At 34.5% G+C, this 18703-nt stretch overlaps 1 protein-coding gene and 1 long non-coding RNA gene across 2 annotated transcripts; both read left to right on the top strand.

Annotated features, from left to right (window-relative positions):
• Positions 1–299: 299 nt before the first annotated feature.
• On the top strand, positions 300–2030 carry LOC135266838 (uncharacterized). The gene is made up of 2 exons (XR_010335045.1): positions 300–712; positions 779–2030. It is a non-coding gene; the product is annotated as an uncharacterized LOC135266838 (long non-coding RNA).
• A 3955-nt stretch (positions 2031–5985) lies between these two features.
• lili (lilipod) lies at positions 5986–18326 on the top strand. The gene is made up of 8 exons (XM_008199693.3): positions 5986–6324; positions 9621–10116; positions 12528–12596; positions 12647–12964; positions 13020–13174; positions 13224–13455; positions 17667–17823; positions 18025–18326. Exons 1-8 carry the CDS (start codon positions 6253–6255, stop codon positions 18104–18106), a joined length of 1581 nt encoding a protein of 526 aa, XP_008197915.1. The 5' UTR covers positions 5986–6252; the 3' UTR covers positions 18107–18326.
• Positions 18327–18703: the final 377 nt, after the last annotated feature.

Genomic DNA, 18703 nt, shown 5'->3' with positions numbered 1-18703 from the left:
GGCTTCGCCCCAGCGACCTAAAAGGAAACACCCCTCAAACAATTAAAATCGAAAACGTAAAACTCGAAATGTGGAATTCTACACTCTAGATTGAGATGCTATTATTTACTGTGCATTTATTATTTTTTACTGATCAAAAATACTTGTTTAAATAAAATACTGTGCATTTAATTTGCACCCTTTATCTAATAAAACAAATTGAACCTTGACGAATTAATTTATTAATATAGGCCACCAAACATACAAGTGTTCAAAATGTTGTATGTAACACAAGGTTTAATTAATTAAAACAACAAGTTGTAACCGTTCGGGGGTCTGGCCTTGTCAAAATATTTAGTTTTGAGGTGATCGTCTAGAGATTGTTTGGAGGACCGCTACGTTGTCGCGTAGATTTGGAGATTCGTTATTTCAAGCACTGTGTGTCTGGGAAAAGAAAACGCAAAGAGTTCGACCCAAAATGTTTATTCACTAAATTTACAGTCATTGGTGATAGTATGCAACACGTTATACAATTCAGAAGTGAGTATAGACAACAAGTTAAACACTAATCCTAGGCAACCAGCTAATCGAGTGTTGAATCTCGGAGAACTGAGCGGGAAATTTGAATGCAAAGTTGATTACTCGGACCCAACCCGGTGATTCTAGAAAGACGGTTGCAAGAGGGACTCCCCGAGGTTCCGACCACCGCGTGCTCTCCATTCCCTAACCTTGGGTATACATCTCTCCCCAAGCCCCGGGGGAAAAGCTAGGCTCTCTTTTGAATTGGCATGTTTTGTAGTTGGGCCATTGCACTCACTGGGACTGCCGAGGTCTTTTTCCCTAGTGTGATGGCAAGTTCCAAAGGGAGACAGAAAGATAGTTACTACTCAAACATGCAGCCAAATTAAGCCTTCGTAATCAACAGTTTGTTTTAATTAAGCAAAAGAGCTCTCGTCAAATTCAACACGTACATATCACGTGCTCCTAACTAAACTTAAGTATTTTTACAGTAAGCGAAAGTCTGGTAAAATAAATGACATGAAAGTATTAAGTTTGCGCTCTGTGGAAAAAAGAATAATTAACGTTCTGTAAAAGAAAAGATTAATTAACGTTCTGAAAAATAAAAGATTAATTAACGCTCTGAAAAAGAAAAGAGTTAGACAAAGATCCTCCCCTGAGACTTCCAACCGTCGAAGATGGTGATCCTGGTGGTGTGACGAAGAGTTTGTCTCTTTGAGACCTGGAGGTTTCTCTCGAGGTACATTTCACCGTTTGGCGCTCAACCCGTCGCAGACAAAGAAGCTGCCATGGTGAAAAACCCCAGCTGAAAGTTGAACCAATCTCATCTTTTGAAGAGGCGCTCAACCCGTCGGAGACTAAGAAGCTGCCTGAGATTTTCGTTCAACTCCAGGAGAATATTTCTCAATCAATCTTTCCAACCCGTCGGCGGGAGAGATTGATCGGCTTCGCGAGTTAGTTGGCTCAACCCGTCGCAGACAAAGAAGCTCAACAAAACTGGCGGCTGGTGCGCTCAACCCGTCGAAGACAAAGAAGCTGCACCTGAATTAAGTTGGTAACTGAATCAATCCTTTATTTGAAGTTGGCGCTCAACCCGTCGGAGACTAAGAAGCTGCCAAGGATTTACATCCAGCACCAGGAGTTACTCCCAACAGTCTTTCCGACCCGTCGGTGGAAAAAATGAGTTTGGAACGCAAAGCTAGTTGGCTCAACCCGTCGAAGACAAAGAAGCTCAACTACAGCAGTGAGACGAGTGCAAGCGTTGTCTCCGAAAAGACGTACAAACACTGTCTGATTTTCCTCTTCCAAGCGGCAACTATTTATAGGGGTTGCGTGACGTCACTGGATCTGTGGCCTACGTGACTAACAAGAAATATTGTTTAAAGTTGATAAACAATGCGTTAATATCTTCGAAGGATTGACAGGAAGTTTGCAAACGTCTCTGGGTGATGTCGAGATGTGATAGAATCGAAGTATTTGTTCCTCAATCGCCAATTAATTAATAAAAGTGTTTCCACGTGGAATAAAAGAGCTTTCTTCGGGTTTATTCTGCTTGATTCTTGATAATTTTCTCGTGTCTTAAGCTGAATGAGGTTTGGAGTTGTATGTTGTATGAAGTTTGCAGGTTTGATTCAATCCGTGACGATTTTGTTTGATATAAAATGGGGATGAATCGAAATGTACCTCAAGCGGTATCAAAGATCGGCGATTTCGAGCTTAGGGCTTCCTCTTGTGAATTTGATTTAGATTAGGTTTTTCCCTGGTTGGTAATACAGAGAATTAACGATTTAATAAGGGTAAAACAATAGAAAAGTCCGCCATCTGGAATCAGCTTTCTCCCCTTGGAATTTGAGGAATGTGGTGTTTTTCAGGCCCTCGCTACCTGCTCTTTTGTTTCACATCCGGTGGTTGGGTAAAATCGTCTCTTCGAGGGTCGAAATGTGACGCAAAGAAGCTTCTCAACTTGTATTTTAAAACGTTGTGAGATTTTTGATGAAGAAAATAATTTAAATATTGAATGCTTGGCTCGTTAAATGGAAAAGAAAAAAAAAAAAGAGAAAAAAAAATTGTGCCGAAATGTTGGTTGCATAAGGTGTAAAGGCCCGAATGGTCTCAGTCTCCCCTGCTCGTTGTACTGAAAGATGAGAAGGAAAAGATAAGAAACCAGGAACTTCGAAATTTTTCAGTGGAACGAGGGTGAATATAACATGGAGGTCCGGTCCTTGTTGGAATTGGAAACGATCCCAAACAGATGATTTGGCAAGACCCTGGTATCTCGCGAAAATTTGGAGATGATTTCAATTGGTCCTTTCTTCGATTGCTTCAACTCAATTCAACTCCCCTGAGATTCGGCACCGGGCGTTGATTCAGTTCGTTGGTGGTTTCCTCCTCTTGGTGTAGCATGCTCCCCTGATTGCGAAAAGATCCCGGTTCCTTCTCCCGGCAGTGGCTGTATTTTCGGCCTTCCCTTCGTCTTGGTCGTGATACTCCCCTGATTGCAAATTGTCCTTTCTGGAAGTCCCTGTGCCTTTTCCTTTTCTTCCCACTGCTTGGAAAATGGTTTTCTTTTCTTCTGAGGCCCTTGTGGATGATCTCCTCTGTTGTAAAATGGCTTCTGTTTTCCCTTGGAGACCTTGTGGATTTGCTCCTTTCCCAAAATTCTTGCGAATCCCTGACTTCCTTCGACGTCCTTGTGAGTTCTTGTCCATCTCGGATTCCTCGTGGCGTCTGGTCCTTTCTCTGAGTCCTTGTGGAAAATTGGCGGCGGTGTTCTTCTCGATGTTGATGCATCGACTCCGTGGGTTGCTGAAGGTCCTGCCGGCGGTGGTGAACATCGCTAGCAAAATTTCCTGAAAGGAGGTTAAAAAACTGAAAGTCGAGACTTGTCTCCAAAGAAGCTGGTGATCCGTGGCTGCATTCCCTAGAGAGAGAAACATTTACCCTAACTGTAATAATTTTAAGTGAACTCCATTAGCGCAAATTTCCTTTCCTTCAACACACAGTTTTAAAGCTTGAAATCCTGGTCACGGCACCACTGTAACCGTTCGGGGGTCTGGCCTTGTCAAAATATTTAGTTTTGAGGTGATCGTCTAGAGATTGTTTGGAGGACCGCTACGTTGTCGCGTAGATTTGGAGATTCGTTATTTCAAGCACTGTGTGTCTGGGAAAAGAAAACGCAAAGAGTTCGACCCAAAATGTTTATTCACTAAATTTACAGTCATTGGTGATAGTATGCAACACGTTATACAATTCAGAAGTGAGTATAGACAACAAGTTAAACACTAATCCTAGGCAACCAGCTAATCGAGTGTTGAATCTCGGAGAACTGAGCGGGAAATTTGAATGCAAAGTTGATTACTCGGACCCAACCCGGTGATTCTAGAAAGACGGTTGCAAGAGGGACTCCCCGAGGTTCCGACCACCGCGTGCTCTCCATTCCCTAACCTTGGGTATACATCTCTCCCCAAGCCCCGGGGGAAAAGCTAGGCTCTCTTTTGAATTGGCATGTTTTGTAGTTGGGCCATTGCACTCACTGGGACTGCCGAGGTCTTTTTCCCTAGTGTGATGGCAAGTTCCAAAGGGAGACAGAAAGATAGTTACTACTCAAACATGCAGCCAAATTAAGCCTTCGTAATCAACAGTTTGTTTTAATTAAGCAAAAGAGCTCTCGTCAAATTCAACACGTACATATCACGTGCTCCTAACTAAACTTAAGTATTTTTACAGTAAGCGAAAGTCTGGTAAAATAAATGACATGAAAGTATTAAGTTTGCGCTCTGTGGAAAAAAGAATAATTAACGTTCTGTAAAAGAAAAGATTAATTAACGTTCTGAAAAATAAAAGATTAATTAACGCTCTGAAAAAGAAAAGAGTTAGACAAAGATCCTCCCCTGAGACTTCCAACCGTCGAAGATGGTGATCCTGGTGGTGTGACGAAGAGTTTGTCTCTTTGAGACCTGGAGGTTTCTCTCGAGGTACATTTCACCGTTTGGCGCTCAACCCGTCGCAGACAAAGAAGCTGCCATGGTGAAAAACCCCAGCTGAAAGTTGAACCAATCTCATCTTTTGAAGAGGCGCTCAACCCGTCGGAGACTAAGAAGCTGCCTGAGATTTTCGTTCAACTCCAGGAGAATATTTCTCAATCAATCTTTCCAACCCGTCGGCGGGAGAGATTGATCGGCTTCGCGAGTTAGTTGGCTCAACCCGTCGCAGACAAAGAAGCTCAACAAAACTGGCGGCTGGTGCGCTCAACCCGTCGAAGACAAAGAAGCTGCACCTGAATTAAGTTGGTAACTGAATCAATCCTTTATTTGAAGTTGGCGCTCAACCCGTCGGAGACTAAGAAGCTGCCAAGGATTTACATCCAGCACCAGGAGTTACTCCCAACAGTCTTTCCGACCCGTCGGTGGAAAAAATGAGTTTGGAACGCAAAGCTAGTTGGCTCAACCCGTCGAAGACAAAGAAGCTCAACTACAGCAGTGAGACGAGTGCAAGCGTTGTCTCCGAAAAGACGTACAAACACTGTCTGATTTTCCTCTTCCAAGCGGCAACTATTTATAGGGGTTGCGTGACGTCACTGGATCTGTGGCCTACGTGACTAACAAGAAATATTGTTTAAAGTTGATAAACAATGCGTTAATATCTTCGAAGGATTGACAGGAAGTTTGCAAACGTCTCTGGGTGATGTCGAGATGTGATAGAATCGAAGTATTTGTTCCTCAATCGCCAATTAATTAATAAAAGTGTTTCCACGTGGAATAAAAGAGCTTTCTTCGGGTTTATTCTGCTTGATTCTTGATAATTTTCTCGTGTCTTAAGCTGAATGAGGTTTGGAGTTGTATGTTGTATGAAGTTTGCAGGTTTGATTCAATCCGTGACGATTTTGTTTGATATAAAATGGGGATGAATCGAAATGTACCTCAAGCGGTATCAAAGATCGGCGATTTCGAGCTTAGGGCTTCCTCTTGTGAATTTGATTTAGATTAGGTTTTTCCCTGGTTGGTAATACAGAGAATTAACGATTTAATAAGGGTAAAACAATAGAAAAGTCCGCCATCTGGAATCAGCTTTCTCCCCTTGGAATTTGAGGAATGTGGTGTTTTTCAGGCCCTCGCTACCTGCTCTTTTGTTTCACATCCGGTGGTTGGGTAAAATCGTCTCTTCGAGGGTCGAAATGTGACGCAAAGAAGCTTCTCAACTTGTATTTTAAAACGTTGTGAGATTTTTGATGAAGAAAATAATTTAAATATTGAATGCTTGGCTCGTTAAATGGAAAAGAAAAAAAAAAAAGAGAAAAAAAAATTGTGCCGAAATGTTGGTTGCATAAGGTGTAAAGGCCCGAATGGTCTCAAAGTATTCGCGTTGTTGTTACTGCTTTTCACCAGCATTTGATTTAGGCGTTGCAAAGCATCAACTTTTGCAAAATTGCGCGTTATTTTGCCCCCAACTTTGTTGTAGGTGTCGCCAGCGTCGCCACAACACAATTTGATTTATGTTGTCGTCCTGCATTCCAGCTGGACATTGTTCTAGTAAACGTCAAGCGTCAAGGTTAATAATTTTTCGAGTTTTAAACGCAAAATTAATCGTTTGTATAAAATCCAGTGACAGAAGTTGTGACCAGTTTTTCGAACACTTTTACCCTACGTTTTATTGCAAAAAAGTCGAATAATGGACCCTCAAAGTGTTTAAATAATTTTCCACCATGAATAGTTTAATAGTGCTAGAAGGACCAGTGTTAACAAATAGGTGAAAGAAATGGATGAATATGACGAAGATGAGCCGAATTTTGAAGAACAAGAATTCCACAACAACGTTCGGGAACAAATCGTGAGTATTTGTAGAAAGTTTCATTGAAGAATTTTGCGGTTAAGTCTCCAATGGGATTCCAGCACGTACCTAATTGGGGGTCGCGGAACTAGAAATAGATGTTTTTGCTATAGGTACAATTTAAACAATTTATTGGAGGAACTCCAGGTGCCCAAAAAAGTATACAGATTGGGTTACGTCTAGCTGTAAAAGTACCGAAAATATTGATTTACAGTTATGTCAATAAGTTTTTGTGCTAATTCAAACAGATCGTTAAGCTGTTTACTGCAATTATTGTGTTTAAATGCTTGAAATAGTATTGAATATCATTGTTGCGGCTCTTTAGTCACTGTGGCTTCAAAACCAGTCAATAAAATAAAAATTTGTAATTTTACCATTTTCGATAAAGTTTTAATTGTTTCAAGGTTTCTTACTAAGTTTTAATTGCGAATTACTCGTGTTACTACTATCTAAACAGGTGTACCTACTGAGTATGTTTACTATTTAAACTAGAATTAAAGTCATTCAAAATGACCTACAGTTCGTTTACTTTTCTAATTTTGATGTAAATCCTAATGTAAATGTAAATTTTTGTTCTGTCTTTTGTATTATAGAGATTTCTTTCAACTAAATCTTTAGTTCTTAGCCAACAAAGCCAATAATTGTAATGTACGTTAATAATCATAATATTTAATATAAACAATGTTTATGAGAGTTATTTTTTTATTTAATTTAGAATTAAAATGGTCTTGATTTTTCTGCTCTCTGAAATTTCATAAATTGGCGTTCAAACTTGATTAGATGAATTTTTAATTTACAACAGGAACTCGCTTGAAAATCACGTCCAAATCATATGTCGAATTGCTGACCAAATTCAACAATCATTAGCGAATTATTCAAGGTTCTTGCAAATTACAATCTCTTTAATAATCTCATTATCATAACCATCCGTCTGACTAAATCCGGTAATTTACAATACGTTTTAATTTACACTCGTGTTGAATTTTTATCATCTCCTTATCAGTATTTTAATAATGTAAATTTATAATAAACTAATTGTTTTATTATAAAAGTAAATGTAGCGGAAAAGTAAACAATGTCCTTGCTGCTAGAAACGTGAGGATTTTATTTGCTTGCGATTAGCATTGTTTTTTGAAAAATTCAAATTAGTAGTCGTCACATTGTTTACTAGAAACTGGAGACTGGAAAAAATATCGTGTTCATTAAGTTTCTCTTGTAGTGAACGATGAAAGTCAGTGTTCGTAAAAATGAGACTTGATAAAATTCTTGATTAATGTGTACACACATCCGTGTAAAAATAGTCATAACAGAATTATTTATTTTTTAAATAAGACGATAACCGCAATCTTCTTGCCAGAGTTGTGGTCTGTTTGTCGCATCGAAGCTCAAAATAACATTTCTTTGTTTACGGTAGTTGTATACAACAGCACATATGGTCTGAAATGTTTTTATTCAGTACAATATTTATATCACAAAAAAATATATAAAACTTTGAATTGCAGTTCAAATACCACATTATTATGTGTAGGAAATATAGCAAGTTTCAAGTAGGTAGTGATAAAAAGTATAGAATTTTGTAGGTTTTTAAACGGAAGAGATAAAATAACGATAAATAGATTAGTAGGTGTGGAAGATAACTGAAATTTATAACACTTTAACCTCGACTTTAACCTAAATGTAGTAATGTTTGATGGAAAAATTAGACAAAAAAATATTTGGCCCAAAATCAAAGTTTCATTAAATGAAAAAAATTATAATAATACATACAGAGACGCTAAAAAGTATGGATACAGTTAAGTATTTTCAAACCGGTTTGACAGAAAACCTTGAAATTTGGGGAACAGTTAAAAGTGTTTGAATTCTATCATCGGAGAGTTTTTTCAAATTTTTATCGTCATTTATTTTGAAAATTCAAGGCTAACTTGATTTTTTTTAATGGCACGAAGGGTGAAATTTAATTATTTTTAAAAGAGCATTTTTTTCTGAATTCAATGATGTAACATGATACCCACTTTTACTTTTATTAAAATGTAAAAAAATAAAAATTCAAAAATTTTCTAGAATAGTAAAACTAAGTTAGCTTTGAAAATACTGTTATTAACGATATCTGTCACTTGTATATTAGCCAAAAATTAAACTTGGGTGCAATAATTAGTTTAATAATAGTACATTTAAGTAAAACTGAGCGAAAAAAATTCTCATGTTGGTTTATCATGGAGACAGAAAGCCAAGAAGTTAGTGGAAATCAGTTTGAACATCGTTTGTAGCATAAAAATCAAGTATTCCGTGTTTAAAATTTCTTAATTAAAACGTGTTCTTTTTCAGTTAAAGATGTTATTTTAACAATTATTTTTAACTTTTACTTATTTTTTGGTTAATGAGCTAACGATAGATAAAGGCAACATTTCTAAGGCTAATAAAATTTTACATTTTTCAAAATTTTCGATTTTTTTTTTAAAGTTTTGATCAAATTAAGGTATGCATGTGTTATACCATAGAACTCAGAAAAAACTGCTCTTCTCAAAGATATTAAATTTAACCCTTGTTGCTATTTAAAAAAAATCAAGTTAATCTTGTATCGGAAGAACAAATGGAGACAGAAATTAAATAAATATCTGAAACGGTACAATTTATATACGAAATTTTAATAAGTTTTGATGAACAGTTTTTATAATATGTAACTGTATCCATACTTTTTAGTGACCCTGTATAATATGATTTAATCGATTTAGTAATAATTTATAATTTATAAATAGTTGTTAAATATGTACATTGTGGAGATTGAAGAATCGTCAAGGTTATTATAGTTTTATCTTTACGTTGTTATCTCAATAAACAATTAAAAATGCATTGTGGTCACTCTATGTCCACGTCATGCAAGCGTAACGATAACAAACCCGTGCTGATAAAAATACAACGCTCATTTCAAATAATCGAAGCGTAACAAACTTTGCATTTTTATTGTTTGAATTTTTTTAATGAAATTCGGTTGGTTTTCGGCAAATTGAATTAAAAGGCGCTCCCTTTAACAATTTAAATGACATCACTGTAATAATGTTTCCTAATTCTCGTTACCGATGCGGAAACGATCGATGGACATTGAAATGTTAACGCATCTTGAAAACAATAATAATAATTTATTGTAGCGAATAAAGACGTCAGTTTGTTATTTATAGTTGAACTTTTTATGAACTCTAATTTCGCAATTAGCTGACACACTTCTTAACGCTCGTGTGTCGATCAAATCCACAAAGTATTTATTTTTAGTTTTGTGAATATTTTTTTTCTTGTTCCAGATCTTTTTGTTGCTGTTCCTTCTCCTCTACCTCTTAAGTTTCGCCCTTTTGGGACGTTTCAAACGAAAAGGCCGTGAGGATTACTACAGTACCGACGAGGACGAGGTCACAGTCTATCGTATAAGCACCTGGTTGTGCACATTCTCATTGGCTGTGTCAATCGGTGCCGTTCTTCTTTTACCAATTTCGATAATTTCGAACGAAGTGCTGATTATCTACCCTAATAGCTATTACATCAAATGGTTGAACAGTTCTCTTATTCAGGGATTATGGAATTATATTTTTTTATTTTCCAATTTATCACTTTTCGTTCTTTTGCCATTTGCTTATTTATTCACTGAATCGGAAGGATTTTTCGGACACCGCAAAGGATTGATGGCCAGAGTCTACGAAACTTTTACCGTTTTAGGCCTTTTAGGACTGGTGGTGTTGGGTATGACGTATGTCATATCGGCGCTTATCGATAAAGATAAGTCCAGTTTTCAGACTTTACTCAGTAAGTATACAGGGGAAGCACAATAGTTTTTATATATGAAACACAAGAACGATTAAGTTAAAAAAATACAAGAAATGCAATCTTTATATATATTTAATAAAAATACAAGATACTAATTTTTTATTTGCGTACTAAAATAATATTTGCCTTGTTTTGAGATTTGGATTTTTTAAATTATCTAAGAGGTTCCATAATTTCAGAAACGTAGTCTCAGAATTTAACAGTTGTAAAGTGGCGCCCCACGTTGTACGCCACATTGTAACAAACAAATTTATTCTGCGTCATTACACATTTATTAAATAGGCTGCCAGATATTTTATTTATTTTGTTGTTAACAACGAAATGTCAATTTTGTGTTGTTTGCGGAAAAGAGATACATTTATTGAACAAATTATGATTTGCAAACTAATGTAATTTTTGCTTTTGTTATTAAAGCCGAATCTTTTTAGTGTTAGAGGTTATATTATTGCATTATTTCAGAAACGTAGTCTCAGAATTCAACCGTTGTAAAGTGGCGCCCCACGTTGTGCGCCACATTGTAACAAACAATGTTTATTTATTCTGCGCCATTACACATTTATTAAATAAGCTGCCAGATATTTTATTTATTTTGTTGTTAACAACGAAATGTCACTTTTGTGACAGTTGTAGAAGAGAGATATTTATTAAACAAATTATGATTTGCAAAGTAATGTAATTTTTGCTTTTGTTATTAAAGCGGAATCTTTTTAGTGTGTAAGAGGTTGTATTATTGCAGAAATGGAAATACTCAGCATCTGATTAGGTTACAAAGTGGCGCCCCACGTTGGGCGCCACTTGAAAACAAACTTGTATGTTCTGCACTATTACATATTTATTAAACAAGCTGCCAAATACAGCATGTTTTATTTATTGTTATTAAAAGAACAAGAAATTGCAAAAACTATTTAAAAGCTCTCACTGCGTTCATAAATGTGTTAAATGATGCTGAAACTGCTTAATTTTATTATTGAAAAAATGAGAACTAAATGAAACAAATATTAGTAGTTTACATGTTTTATTTACCTTAGCTGAAAGGCACTGAGTTCAGAAAAAATATATTGAAAGAAACTCCACGTCACGTTCAGACTACTCAATTAATAAAAATACAAGATACTCATTTTTTATTTGCCTACTAAAATAATATTTGCCTTGTTTTGAGATTTGGATTTTTTAAATTATTTAAGAGATTCAATTATTTCAGAAACGTAGTCTCATAATTTAACCGTTGTAAAGTGGTGCCCCACGTTGTGCGCCACATTGTAACAAACAAATTTATTCTGCGTCATTACACATTTATTAAATAGGCTGCCAGATATTTAATTTATTTTGTTGTTAACAACGAAATGTCACTTTTGTATCGTTTGCGGAAAAGAGATACATTTATTAAACAAATGATGATTTGCAAACTAATGTAATTTTTGCTTTTGTTATTAAAGCGGAATATTTTTAGTGTGTAAGAGGTTATATTTTTGCAGAAATAGAAGTATTCAGCATCTGATTAGGTTACAAAGTGGCGCCCCACGTTGGGCGACATTTGATAACGAACTTGTATGTTCTGCACTGTTACTTATTTATAAAATAAGCTGCCAAATACCGCATGTTTTATTTATTGTTATTAAAAGAACAAGAAATTGCAAAAACTATTTGAAACTCTCACTGCGTTCATAAATGTGTTAAAGGATGCTGAATCTGTTTAATTTTATTATTGAAAAAATGAGAACTAAATGAAACAAATATTAGCAGTTTACATGTTTTCTTTACCTTACCTGGAAGGCACTGAGTTCAGAAAAAATATATTGAAAGAAACGCCGTCACGTTCAGGATTATTTAATCAATAAAAATACCAGATACTCATTTTTTATTTTTTATAAAATAATATTTACCTTGTTTAGAGATTTGGATTTTTTAAATTATTTATGAGGTTTCGTTATTTCAGAAACGTAGTCTCAGAATTTAACCGTTGTAAAGTGGCGCCCCACGTTGTGCGCCACATTGTAACAAACAAATTTATTCTGCGTCATTACTCATTTATTAAATAAGCTGCCAGATATTTTATTTTTACAACGAAATGTCACTTTTGTGAAAAGAGATGCATTTATTAAACAAATTATGATTTGTAAACTAATGTAATTTTTGCTTTTTTATTAAAGCGAAATCTTTTTAGTGCGTAAGAGGTTATATTATTGCAGAAATGGAAGTACTTAGCATCTGATTAGGTTACAAAGTGGGGCCCCACGTTGGGCGCCATTTGATAACGAACTTGTATGTTTTGCACTCTTACTTATTTATGAAATAAGCTGCCAAAGACCGCATGTTTTATTTATTGTTAAGAACAAGAAACAAAAAAAATGTAAAAACTTTTTTCTTAAAATTGTTTTTATTAATTGCAGATTTATGGAGCTACTACTTACCTTTTTTATACTCGTGCATATCATTCCTGGGCGTTTTGATGCTTTTGGGTACCACCGTCCTTAAACAAACTCTAAACGAATCTAATTATTTTTTTAAGTATGTACCCCTTTGGGTTTTGTGCGACTATTCGACGTCGTCAGTCAGTTCCTAATAAAACCTCAGTTTTTACGCGACATAAATGAGGAATACTACGCTTGTGCTTTAGAAGAAGAGTGCTTGAGGCGAAGACTGAAACATGTACAAACAACGGGCAAATATTACGTCAGTCCGGCCCCTATGTCGATAGGTCTAAACGGCCCTTTTCACGACGATGATTACAAACTACCTGATAATTTATTACGTTTACGAAACGGGGAATTACAGTCGGGGCTTGGCTCGCGCCTCGTTGAAGTGGAAACACGGAGAAAAATGCTAGGTTTGTAGAAAAATAATGTATGCGACACGTGTACATTTTTATTTATTTTTTGTAGATAAACAAAGACATACATCGTTTCTGCGCCGAAACGTCTTGCATCCGATTGCGATGATACTTTTGATTGGTTTGACAGTAATTGCAGTACTGTTGGTTGTACAAAATACGCTTTCTTTGCTTATCGGTATTAAAGCATTGCCGCTTAGTTCAAAGGTAGGTTTTTCCCAGCGAAATTGTCACAATTTACAACATTTTTTTCCAGCAATTTACACTAGGAGTTAGCTCCTTGTCCAAACTAGGTCCCTTTGGGGCTGCTTTGGAGATTGTATTAATTTTATACTTAATCGCAACTTCCTCAATAGGTCTTTATACAGCTCCTGTGATGTCTCGGATACGTCCGAGACCAAGAAGTACACCGTTTTGCTTGATTATAGGCAATTGTGCCGTTGTATTGATTCTCAGCTCGGCTTTGCCTCTGCTGTCGAAGATTTTGGGTAAGTTTTATTCAAAATCACTTAACTGTTGACTATTTGCTTGAAAAATAATGTAAAATAATGTAGAAACATGGAGCTTTAAATTGTTAATTAGTTGAGAAAAACTTTCACAAAAAAACAAAACAAAAATTTTTACACTAACGATGTTTGTATTCTAATTCAGCAGATATTTATCTCGTTTTATTCTACTTTTTACAATTGCATTATATCACAAAAAATCAAAAGAACATTGTTATTATAGTAGAATTTTGCAACAGCGCATTTGATTTTTTTGGAGTGAAATGGTGCTTTATTTTTTACTCCAAAAAATTTTACTATGAACTGAAATGGGATATACAGGGTGACCCAGGGGTGTGTGCATGCTCCATAACTTTTTTCTATGCAAGTTATAAGTTTGAATTTTTTTTAAACGATCTTACAATAAGGCACATTCTAAAAATATTTTAATTTGTATACAGGCTGGTCCAAAATAAAATACCCAACTAAATTCTGTTTTTTTTTTAAATAGAGACCTCAATTTTTTCTTACGTTTTTGAAATCGTGACAGAATTGTCCATATAACGCACCCAGTTTCTTAAACTTATCTGTCATCGTTTTTGACTTATGTCATTTTATGTGTGAAAATAGCGACGAGCATCGATCTACACAAAAATTCATAACTTCGGAATCCATCAAGATAACTTCTAAGTTATTTCCACTGGATTGTCGAAGCTTTAACGCATCTTTTGCAATAAAAACCAACACGGAGTCGATATTCCATCGCCTACAACGATCTTCTGAAAATGACGAATTACAAATTGCAATAACTCGATTTTTTAAATGCAACACCCTATATTTTATTGTACCGTTGCATGGCATTCTTTATAAGCTTTTTGTCGATATGGGGTTTGAGGGGTCTAATTTGTAAAATTCGTAAGATTTTTGCGAAGTAAGAAATGTTGAAAACGAATTGGGTAGGCCGTTGTCGTAAAATTTATTATTCCCATATCATTTTGAAAAAACTATCTTTTACCAAATTCTAATAGATATAGAAGTACATGACAAAGAAATCAATTTTATTAGCTTTTATAAAATCAGGGAAGTAAGACGGACAGAAAACAATGTAAAAGGTTCCAGACAAGGCTATTTATAAAAAATGCTTAAATAGGTCACCATCGTGTTCTAACAAGCTGCTATTCTTCTGGTAAATGAGCTCCGACATCTAGCAAGCTAGCAACAGAATTACGGAAGTCTTCCATTCAATTGAATGCTTGCTAGAGTTGGGAACTCTTTTACTAGAAGGCATTTTTCTAAGTAGCCTTTTCTCAAAAGTTTTACATTGTTTTTATCTATTATACTTTCCAATTTTTATAAAGACTACTCATATTGTTTCCTTGTGAGGTACTCCTGTTTCTATTACAATTTACAATTTGTTGAAAAATATTCTTTTAAGAATGATATAAAACCGGTTCACTTTTATAAAAACCACGTCCTAGTGTAAGTTCTTTATATTTGGTCTGTGTGAGTCTTTAAACGAGCGCTATTGTTTCTAGTAATTTCTAGTGAGAAATTTGTCAAAATTGAGTGTCTACAAATATAGGTTAGAAGCTTTGAAAGTTTTTAAGATTTGTTAATTATTCACTTAAATTAAATCTGTGAGTTATGAAACTGGTCCAAAAACAGGGTATCAAGACGAATACTTTGTTTTAATAAAAATTTCTATTGCGCGTGGAAGGAGAAAAGTTTCCCCGTCTATAGTATTGCGTTAAAATTTTTCGAATTTGGAATTTTGAGCAATGGTAGGTGAAAAACGTTTAGCAGGAGTTAGAAAAAGGACAGGTATGGTATGTAGAAAAACGAAAATGAAAAAATACCGAGAAAACATTCTTTACTGTTCTCTTCAAAGCGCCTCGGCAAAGTTGCTCGATTTTTGCGTGGCATTTTATAATGGCCTGTTTTACATTAATATATAGCGTTGCTTGCTTCTTTATAGACTTTTGGTTGCTTATTATTAAAATTTTAGTTTGAAATTATAATTTTCCTTACTGCGCTTGTGCCAAGTGTCAAATTTTGACAATGAATTAGTACTGCCAATCGGTTGACGGTTCACTAAAAAACCAGACACGGCGTACCAACCTAACAACTTTACAGCTGGTTGTTATCCATGTGAAAATACAGTAGAAATGTTAAATTGTATGACAACGGCCTACTCGATTCTTTATTTTTCCGAAAAACCTTCAATATTTTTTATTTTGCAAAAATATTACAAATTTTACAAATTAAACCTCACAAACCTTATATCCACAGAAAGCTTATAAAAAATGCCATTCAATAATGCAATAAAATACAGGGTGTTGCATTTGAAAAAATCGAGTTATCGCCATTTGTAGTTTGTGATTTTCAGAAAATCGTAGTAGGCTTTGATTTCATTGAGGAAGATGCGCTAAAGCTTAGGGAATTGATTGGAAAAAAGTTGGTTAAATTATTTTAAATGATTTTGAAGCTATATTTTTTGCACGACGCTATTTTCACAAATAAATTGACATAAGTCAAAAACTATGACAGGTAACTCTATAAAACCGGGTGTGTTATACCGACAATTTAGTTACGAGTTCAAAAATTTGATGTTTTCATTTAAAAAAACAGAATTTAGTTGGGTATTTTATTTTAGAACAGCTTGTACATAAATTAAAATATTTTTAGAAAGTGCCATATTGTAAGACCTACCATTTAAAAGAAAATTCAAATTATTAACTTGCATAGAAAAAAAGTTCTAGAGCCCCCTGGTTCCCTGGGTCACCCTGTATGTACATAATACTTCACAGAAAGTACTTCACGTAAAAAAATTTAAGTATATTCTCCATACACTTGATTTGAAGGCCAACTGGACTAAAATGTGACAAAAAAAAAACTTTAAATTTAAAATTCGGACCGTTTCATATGTTTGCGAAAGTGCAAAGAACAAAGGAGATATATTCGGCGGCTTCTATGGAAGTGTTATTTACAGGGCCGGATTACCCATTAGGCTACCTAGGCTGCAGCCTAGGGGCGTCAACTAAAGGAGGCGCCAGCAAAATTTGAAAAAAAATTATCAACTTAAAATAAAACTTTAAATAAAACACAAAATCTTCAATCTGTTCTAATCATAACAGATATACACAAATACACTAAACATGCCTTTTACTTTCTTGATATGAAATCACTTTAAATGCATTTTTGAAGGAAGGTTGGTATACTATAAGTCTTAGACGAAACATGACGAATTAAATTCTGTTGTGATCGGTCGTCTACGATCGTTTTTGAGTTCAAATTAATAGAAACATATTTAAAATCAACACTGAATCGAAATTTGGATAATAAAGAGCTTGTGAGCTAGTTGGGCAGAGAAAACAGTGAAATTGGTTTCAAAATTCTATATAATATACAAGGTGAGTCTTCTAAAAATATTTTTTACTATATTTCAAAAACTAGTAATCACACAGAAATCAATTAATGCTATTAAATACTTACTTAATAATTTTCTCTATGTATGTGACTTTCTAAGAATTTCTTCTATGATTCCTCACAATTAAAATTAATTACATAATTAAAAATATTAATATTAGAACTGGAATTTTGTAATTTCTACTATCATTCTAAAATTCTAAATCGATGCTTATTTAGATAGTGCATTGAGCAAAAAATTCTTAAGAAAATCGTTGCCAGTCTTAAAATTGCGCTTTTTCATTTTTTTGTTTTTGTATAATTACTTAAATGTTGGGGTTAGCGACACTTTTCTAACATACTTTTTTCATAAACCAACATTTAAGCACCGCTTTTTTTAGAATTACATGAAATATTATTTTTTACCAATTAAATAATTTAATTAGAAGAAAATGTAGAAAATATCTGAAACAGTTTACATGCATAGAGAACTGTGTAATTATTAGTTTTTAAGATACTGTAAAACATACCTACTCACAGACTCACATTGTAGGTACAGTACCTATAAACAATCAATAATTATAAAATTGATATTATGTGCTCAAAAATTTAAATTCAAGAAGCCTCTTATGCTAGAAGACGTATGGGAACAAAATGGTATACCAACTTATTTTTTTATTTACGTATACATTACTTGGAAGTTTTACATTTACCTTAAAAAAAGTTTAACCCCTGGTTATTTATAAACTTTTTCGCCTACGTTTGGGTTGTGCACCGTTTCGTCTTCTGATACTTACTTTTTACTTTAGGTATCACAAATTTTGATTTATTGGGCGATTTCGGCAGCATCGAGTGGCTTGGAAACTTCCAAATCGTGCTACTCTACAACTTGTCTTTTGCAGCAGCGTCCACTCTATGCGTAGTCAATAAATTCACAGCGAAAGTGCGAAGAGAACTGTACGCCCGGTTAGTTGAAAACTATATGTATTTGATTAACTGTGTTACATTTCTCAACTAACCCGAGTTTAGTATAAGACTGATTTTATATATTTGTTTTTTTTTAATTCCAAACTAAAACGCTTATCACTCAAACCATTCATTATCATCTTATTAATCATCCTGGTGTGAGGTGGCGATCGATGACTTACCGGCATTGTTTATAAACAGAATATCGCTTTTTCTGGGAGTTTGTGAACCACCTGTATCCGTCCCAAATACACCAAGGCCTTCAGTGGTCAAGTTTGCATAGAGAATTATCAACTTGTTCTGTGATTAGTAGAATAGAATTTCTCGAACTGAAAGGCTGAGTTGAGTACAGTGCGTGACTTGAGGCGGGGGTTTACTGCACAAAGTCAGATGCTTTTCTAGTCGTAAGTTTATTAGTTGTTTCACTTGTTATGTATTCATTGCCTTATTTATGTACTACTTCTAGGGATTTTATCAAATATATTAATTTATATTTACAAAAAGTCTTTCATTTCGTCCTTAATTTGGTTTTACTTATTTAACATAAAATTTAGCACAAAGTCATAAATTATTTAAACTTTCTATTATCCCAAGGACCGACAAATTTCCAAATTACCATTTTATAAAAGCACTAAAGCTTATACGTTTTCTTATAAGTTGACTCAATTTAATTTTTTTTTGGGGTTTTATTAAAAAAAATTCAAAAAAATGTTTTTAGAAAAAATCTTTTATTTAAAACGTGCTCTAAAAAGTAAAAAATAATGTTTTTTATCAGAGGAAAATATTTTTACTTACAAATTAGGATTTAAAAATTTATAAAAGCTTTGGGAACAGTGCTCAATTTAAGAAAGTAATTCTGTAATGCCGTATTCTCATGACT

This window comes from Tribolium castaneum, chromosome 7 (assembly GCF_031307605.1).
Source record: "Tribolium castaneum strain GA2 chromosome 7, icTriCast1.1, whole genome shotgun sequence".
Taxonomy (NCBI): domain Eukaryota; kingdom Metazoa; phylum Arthropoda; class Insecta; order Coleoptera; family Tenebrionidae; genus Tribolium; species Tribolium castaneum.
This window is presented reverse-complemented; position numbering and strand designations above follow the sequence as displayed.